This window comes from Lepidochelys kempii, chromosome 13 (genome assembly GCF_965140265.1).
Source record: "Lepidochelys kempii isolate rLepKem1 chromosome 13, rLepKem1.hap2, whole genome shotgun sequence".
In the NCBI taxonomy this organism is placed as follows: domain Eukaryota; kingdom Metazoa; phylum Chordata; order Testudines; family Cheloniidae; genus Lepidochelys; species Lepidochelys kempii.
The window spans coordinates 21,452,146-21,460,028 of record NC_133268.1 but is presented as its reverse complement, the minus strand read 5'-3'; the positions used below and the strand labels follow the sequence as shown (position 1 = coordinate 21,460,028).

The following is a 7,883-nucleotide window of genomic DNA, read 5'->3' as shown; positions in this document are numbered from 1 at the left end:
ATGAAGTCAGACAAATTGGCTTAGTGAATTTCAGGGAATCTAGTGAAATATCTTTAAGCCCTTAACAGTTGAGGACAGTTAGGGCCCGATCCTGTTTCTTTCGAAGTCCGTTCCAAAATCGACAGAAAAGCGACCAGCATCAGATCCTTTCCTCAGCAAATTAGGGAAAAAATTCGAGGAGCCCCTCCTGCACATTTGCAGCACTCTCGCTTTTATTGACGCTTATCTTTTCCTTGGTAGCAACAGTGGGTGTGGGGTGGACTTGGATTCAGAGATCACTGCTTGCAGCTCTTCGCTTCAGAGCGCTTGAATACGAATCTGCAGATTTAGCTCACTGTGCTGTTGGGAGTAAAGAGAATGCAAGTTGCTGTGGCGTCTAGCTTCATCCGATCTCCCCATGTCTCCGTTTCTTTCCTGTCACTCCCTCTCCTAGTGACTTACATATTTCTTGGTTTTTCTGAAGTGCTGTGCTATCTGTGTGGGTCTTTCTCCCTTCGTGTCATTAGCTGCGTGACTCAAGGGAGACAGAGAACATGCATGCAAACCAGCACGTCTGGGGGCGGGGGGGGGGAGTTGGGGTTAAAGAGGGGAGTTGGTTTATTCGCCCATGTTGGAAATGCAGTGTCTCTTTTAGTCCTAATTGAAACCAGTTAGCCACAGCATTGGCTGTACAGTAGTCTCTGTATAAAACCACTGAGCTCTCTGTGCGTCTGGCTGCCTCTGGCACGCCGACTGCAGCTGGTTCTAGGAGCATCGTGCGGACAGGACCTGCGGAGTGCGTTCAGAGGGGCCGTCTGTACACAACGCTTAAAGAAACTTGTTTCCGAATCGGGCCATCCATCATCCCCACTGACTCCTGTGTCTGCAGCCCTTTATGGATCAATAATGAGTCGGGAGATAGAAAAGTAAATATGCCGGGGTTTCATTAGTGCCCGCTGAGCAGTAATATTTAACCCTTTCGCGGCAGGGGGACGAAAAAGTGTCTCGAGTCCAGGTTTAATAAGCGCCAGGGGAAAGCCAACAGATGTGCAGGATGAGGAAAGCCCAAGGGGAAAGCGAAGCATGATGACCAGCACTAATCTTGGGAGAGCGCCGGTACAACTTCACTGGAACCCTTGCTGGTTCTGAAATAAGCTGGGTCAATGTTTGTCTGCACCAAGGTGTTGCATGCGTGGAATTAATTTGTATCCGCCTCAGCACAGATCACGGAGAGCCCATCTGTATAGAGACACCCTGGCGATTCGCATACATTGTTTTTAAGGGTGACCGTCTCCTACTGTCCTCACACAATTCGCCCTTCTGCACTAGTCGACATTCTGCCTGCTCCTGTTCTAACCACACCTCGCCACGTGTGTATTGAAGGGACTTCTCCCGTCTGTGCTTGGTGACTGATCTGTGGGCTATTTTCCTTGTTAGCTTTACAAAAATATATACGCACAACTGAACATCATTTCTCTCATAATTCTTCTTTAATTCTTCCAACAATGTTACAGAAAGTTTCATGTTTAGCCCCCCGCCCCCACCCCCCAAAATCCGTATCATTAGCATTTCCAAAGAGCGGGGTGGCGTGGTGGTGGTTTTACTGATCACACGTCTCAAAGCAATAGGTTCCTAACGTGGGCCGTTCCTCCTGGTGAAATAAGGAGGAAGGGAGCGCTAGCTGTGAGCTTTTCGGAGCCATAGAAGATGCCCGCAGAGCAGGAGAAGTGCCCAAGCTCACACAGCTTTAAGCGGGTGCAGCGTGTTTCTCATGACACGGGAAGCAAATATACTGCTCTCTGATTATTTCAGGGGACACCCCGCGTCTCCACGCGCAGCTGGGTTCAGTTCTAACCAGAACGTCGCATCCCTCTTCAAAGCCAGTTGTGTGTGCAAAGGTGCTTTGCACGAAGTGTACACCCGCGCACACCCAAGCGATCGAGCTGGAGATCCCTTCTTAGTCCTCTGTGGTGCTTTTTTAATTTTAAATTGGTAGCTCTTTGGTCACTTTAGTATTTCTACAAGTCCGAGCAGTTGTTTTTTTAATCAGATAAATTAAAATTCATTCAGAGCACTGAACACTGCATAGACACTTCCTACATAAATGGACCTCTGCCCCTTGAACCTTTCCACTGACACAGTTATTCTGTGGGAATCCAGCCCGCTAAAGCCACTATAGTGCTCCTCGCAGGCCTGTTTTCCTATTTTTTGTTGTTCAGTTAACCCTGGTGATTTATTCAATGCATGCATGAGAGGACATTAATATGCGGTGGCAGTTCCCACAAACAATATTCCTCTCAGGCTTTCTGCAGCCATAGATTGGCAAAGAAAAAGGCGATACATGGAAAATAAGGTTCTGACATCTTTTCTGTATAACCCACTGTCTCCCTTCCCAACGTTAAAAGGAAGGATGACATATTCCTGCAGCGGTCTGTGCACTGAGGTGTTTGGGATCAGACTGCTGCCCCTTTTTAAAAGCTAAAATGCTTCGCTATCATTTAGCTGGGCTTCCTGCGTCTGACAAGGCAATGATGTGTATGGGGCTTAAGGGAGGATTTTGTTGTGGAGTTACTGTATTTGCTTTTCATTTTTCCCACACTCTGCTCTTAACTGATTTGTTTTCCAAACATGCCGTGTGTCATTCCTGCAAGGGCAGCTTGCTCTCCTTGGGAAGGGAGGATAGTTTGGGGGGTTTTTTTAAAGATGGATTTAAAGTTAAATCCCCTGTTCACAGTTTGAAAGTACCAATCCTCAACCTTCCAGGCTGCTGCTGCAGCTTTCCTTGCAACTTTCTAATTCCCACACCAAGGCGCTGGGCAGAACATAGGCTGGCTGCAATTGACTTAGATAAATGGTCATCATCCACTTTGGACTTTAAAGCAACTAATTGCTTAGCTGTTGGGATAGTGGCGATGTAGGGGGCTCTGGGGAAGAAGTAGAGCGGCAGTGTTGTATTCTCGCTCTGTGAGCACCTGCTGTTACTGAACACAAGGAGTTAATATCATTGTCATGTTTCAAAATGCAGGAATAAACAAACTGGGCAGATTGAGAGGCGAGGAAGACAATGGGAGGTGGAGTGTGCTGCTCGGATCCTAGAGGGACCCTATTGATCACGCTTTTAAGGTTCTAAACCTTTTAAAAATGTTTCGTTAGAGCATTTTAATAATGACTGATTTCTTCCCCAGCCCCCACTATAGTTCTCAGAGGGAGACATGTTAAACTTAATGGGCCCATGGGCTGCTGCATCAATAACTTTAAATTTATCTACACATCCACAGTGCAAGCAAGGGAGTTGTTTCGGAGGAGTGGGGGAGACTGTTTCGCAGGGAAAGTACAGACCCTTTGAAACCAAGCTTCACAGAGGGAGCCTGGGAAGTGTTTGAAAGGGAAACTCTGCACAACGCCTCCACTGCCAGTGAGACCTTCAGCTCTTGAATGTAACAAGCAAGCTGCCACCGTTCTAAGGTTTGCTACAGTGAGTCCGTACAAGTGTCCTCAGTAAGAACCATCCTGCTGTTGGATGCTGGATTTGAAAGTAGCACGTTTAGCTGCTTTAGCGTCTATCCGTGCACAGTAAATCCCATGGCATTGTGTTAGAGCAGAGTCTGGAGCCAAAACTACAGTGTAGCATAAACCATGTTAAGGGTTAGAGATGGATTTTGCAACTCTGCACAGATGTGTGTGGAATGATGACCCTCGTTGTAGAATTAAAACAACTTCCAAAAATCACTTAAAACCAAATGATGCATGTCAAAGATCAGCTTAGCTGGATCGTCCCCTTTTGATATATATTTAAGGTCCAAGAAAGTTTAAACACAAGACATTGGAGAAGTAAACCCTTCAAAGAAATGCCATTTCAATTATTTTAATAAGCAAAATAGGAAACAATTTTAATAACCAAAAACAGAAACCAGTCTGAATAAAACTACAATAGACCAGGTTTTTTTTAATATTTTTCATATCATAAGCAGGATTTGAAATTGATCCCTTCAGAACTTTACATGAAATAAAAACAATTTTTTTCGCTGCTGCAATGTTTTGATTTCAACACAGTTGAATCAGTAAAAACCAAAGATCGTTTTCTGATGCATGACTAATATCCACAATATTTAAAACTGCAAGCACCATGCTGTTCATTACAATCTTGTTATTACTGTTAATTTATAAACTAATACAAACTTAAAATGCATCTGGCCAGCAGTGCCAGCAATCCTAAAAGGAAACTAAAATAAGTTTTCATTTTGGTATTTTTGTCAGTGCAACGTAAAATCCTTTTTCTGACCTGCAGGAGGAAAAAAAGTAACACCCATAACACTCCAAACTACTACTACACAACTGCAAAGAAATTTGGCTAAAACTTTTGCTGCATGGGGAAACAGAGAAGCAGATTAAAAATCATTGCAAAATAATACACTTAAGTTGCAGTATGTCTCTTTAAAAAACGTTTCAGTTTTCTATACATTCCAAGCCCTTTCATCTTCTGTTGCCATTGATAAACCTAACTGAAATCAGAACTGGAACATGTCGTTGTATACTGTTCTGCCTACAGCGATTGCAACTGACTCATGTCATCCTGTGTTTTGGAAATCAAGCATCAATTGTTTCTTCAAATAAAACACATTGTAAATTCTTTGTTTCCTGAGTGTATAATAAATCAGAGAAAAATATGGCCAAAGCTATGAGCACTGCTGTCTGAGAACTGTCCTGACGTCAAAATAATAGGGTCACTGCCACTTAAATTGTGGAGTAGGATGTAGCTGCTTGTCTGCTGGCCCTTTTCACTATTATGACGGCCAGGTGTGTCAGTGCAATCGAGTTGCTTTTATTCTGCCCCAACAAACAAAAACCAAAATGAAAACTAAAGAAAAAATTACAACTTAAAAGTGCACCAAATATACAAAGTTGTTTTCTGAATGCAAATGCAAAATGCCCATAACGTTTTTTATTATCTCTTTACTTTAATAACAAACCATATAACCAGCCTGATGAAATGTTATTTTGTCTTCCTGTGCCGTGTGATGTGGCAGATATTTACAAGCTAACAACTATAACAAAACACAAAACAAAAAACCCCAAACAAACAAAAAACCCCAACAAAAACTGCACAAGCAGTAAAAAGTTGATAACTTGTGATGCTTTTCTTATCAATGAAACAAAGCTATGAACGATGATCAACATGCTAAAGTTAAACAAGAAAATGGTACAAAATAGAAATTATTACCATACATGTCCAGCATGCAGGATTAATATTTTTAATGCAGATTTTCGTATTTTTTTTCTATATAATCAAGCAGGCAATAAAACTGATGTTTTTTCTTGTCTCGTACTGAATGTCCCATCTGAGTCCCGTAACTACTTCTCAAAGCAGGCAATGTATGAAGGGTTTGCATATATTGTCCTTCCCTTATTCTCCTTCCCAAGCAGGTAGCATGTGCAGGAGATGCTGCTGCGTGAGTCTTCTTTCCTTTACTCCCAAACAGGTAATATGTGATCGATCGCTTGTTCATTGTCCCTTTTTAAAAAACAAACAAACAAACCACAACGAGCCCACACAGTTCTGAAAGCAAGCGATCTATAAAAACGCTTGACGTGTCCTTCCTTTCTTCTGTTTCTTTAGCTGGCGAACTAAAGATAAAAAGTTGCACATCTCTTTCTCTCCCACCTCCCCCCAGCCTACTTTTCACAGCTAATCTAGGAGACAGGATGCTGCAAGTATTAAGTCTCTCTTCTTCCTCTCCCTTCTTTCTCTCTACTCAAGCAAGCAGATGGATGGAGATGTCAGAGGAGGGTGGGAGAAGCGGGGAGGCGGGGGGAGGAGGTCGGGGGGGGGTTCTGTGTTTAAAGGACTCACATGAAGAACTCGGGAGAAGATGGGTTGTCACTGGTGGATCCGGCCTCCCTGAAGCCATTGCTGGCAAGTTTCTCACACTTGAGCTTGTAGGCGTCTCTTTCTCTGGCCAGCCGGGTCACCTCTTGCTTGAGCTGTTCCACTTGTTGGATCAGCTGGGTCTTCTCGTTCTCCAGGTGGTGCTTCTGCTGGACTCGCTTATACCTGCAGGACTGGGCATAGCCCCTGTTCTTCAACGTCCTCCTCTTCTGCTTGAGGCGGATCACCTCGTCCTTGGTGAAGCCCCTCAGGTGCCTGTTGAGCTCCCTCACCGACATGGAGACCAGCTGTTCGTCCGAGAACCTGTCTTCCACGCTGCTGGAGGAAGGGGGCTGCTGGTGGGCGCTCTGCAGCTGCTGGGAGGAGGTGGAGGAGGTGGAAGGGGTGGGAGACGCCTGGTGGTGGTGGTGGTGGTGATGGTGATGGTGGTGCGGGTGGCCGCTGTTGACCAGGTCCTCGTGGGTGACCCCCGGGTACTGGTGGTGCTGCTGCTGCTGCTGCTGGTGGGGATGGTGGTGGTGGTGGTGGGCCCGGAAGCTCTCAAAGCTTTGGAGCTGCTGGGGCATCTGGTGGGACCCGATGAGGGCTTCCACCGCGTCCTCCGGGGTGAGGCTGAGCGTCTCCGGGTTCATCTGCTGGTAGCTGTTGGCCATCCAGTACAGGTCCTCCAGGTGGGTCTTCTGCTCCGTGGGGCTGAAGCTGGGCGAGGAGGGCACCGAGCTACAGGGCGTGCTGATGGGGGTGGAGGAGACGGAGCCGGCCGGCTGCAGGCGGGTGCAGTGGCGGCCGGGCCGGTCGGCTCTGCCCAGGGGCTCCTTCTTCACGTCGAATTTCATCAGGTCGAAGTCGTTGACGTACTCCATGGCCAGGGGGCTGGTGGGCAGCTCGGGTCCGATGCTCAGCTCGCCGGCCATGGCTGTCTCGCAGGCACCTCTGGGCTGGAGCGCTCACTCCAGGGCACCGTCGGGGGGGAGAGCTGGCCGCGCTCCCTCGGACTCCAGGTCAACTTCGCAGCGGCGGCGGCGGCGGGCTGGCGGAGGGCAGCCGAGCCAAGCGGGCGGAGGAGGCGGAGGCAGCCGAGCCAAGCGGGCGGAGGAGGCGGAGGCACCCGGGCCGCGAGGCGTGGGGTAGCGGCGTCTGCAATGCAATGCAGGCTGCAGCGGCTCCCACGGCTAAGAAAACCCCACGGGCGAGGTGGGAGGCAGGAAGCAGCAGGAGCCTCCCCACCGCAATGCTGGCGGTGCAGCCTGGCCTCTTTTGCAAAGGAAAAAGCAGGAGAGATTCTGTGCCCCGGCGGGGGTCGGTTTGTAAGTCCTGAGCCTCGTCGTCCCCGTCCCCCCCCCCCCCCCCCGCTCCACTGCAGGCGCGGAGCCGGAGCCCGCTGCAACTTTCCCGGCAGAGCAGCGGGCGGCGTGTGCTGGAGGGTTGCTGCTGGGTGGGTGATTTTGGTGGCTGGAGTTTTTTTTTTTTTTTTTTTTTTGTTCGCTCGCGATGAAGGGAAGGGGTGGGGGAGGTGGGGAAATCTTGTCTCGGCTTTAGCTGCCGCCTCCAGCTCCTGTTGTGCAGCTGTGATTTGCGAGGCAGCCCCCCTGGCTGCTTATATTCCTTTCCCGATGACACTCAGGGAGAGGGGGCTGGGACCGCCGGGCAGCTTCTCCAATGGGAGCTCGGCCGCGGAGATCCTGGGGCTGCCGGAGGAGGGGCCGGGCTCCCACAATGTGACAGCTCCCGACGAGTCAGCTGACTAGCAGCTGGAGAACAAGACCAGGCAGCAACTCCAAACCTTTCTTTTTTTTCTTCTTCGTCTTCTTTCTTTCATGTTTTAATCTTCCCACTTTCTCTCCCCGATCTGCTCCCCCCCTTTCTGTCTCCCTCCCCTCCCTTTCTCTCTTAGCCTGTGTAATTCACAAAGAAGAAGGGGGGGGGGGCAGATCCAGCGTATGTTTCATTTGCTGGCCATCCCTTTGTTCTAAATATAACGAAGTCCCTCTGCCCACTCTGTTTTGTGGGAGTGGGA

General features: G+C 48.3%; 1 protein-coding gene across 1 annotated transcript; it reads right to left on the bottom strand.

Annotated features, from left to right (window-relative positions):
• Positions 1 to 3,917: 3,917 nt before the first annotated feature.
• Positions 3,918 to 7,486, bottom strand: MAFB (MAF bZIP transcription factor B). Its single transcript, XM_073309738.1, has one exon. It carries the CDS (start codon positions 6,778 to 6,780, stop codon positions 5,827 to 5,829), a length of 954 nt encoding a protein of 317 aa, XP_073165839.1. The 5' UTR covers positions 6,781 to 7,486; the 3' UTR covers positions 3,918 to 5,826.
• Between the last annotated feature and the right edge of the window lie 397 nt (positions 7,487 to 7,883).

Bases quoted from the DNA above. Each gene is read 5' to 3' on its own strand.
- MAFB (XM_073309738.1), bottom strand. From the start codon at position 6,780: ATGGCCGGCGAGCTGAGCATCGGACCCGAGCTGCCCACCAGCCCCCTG.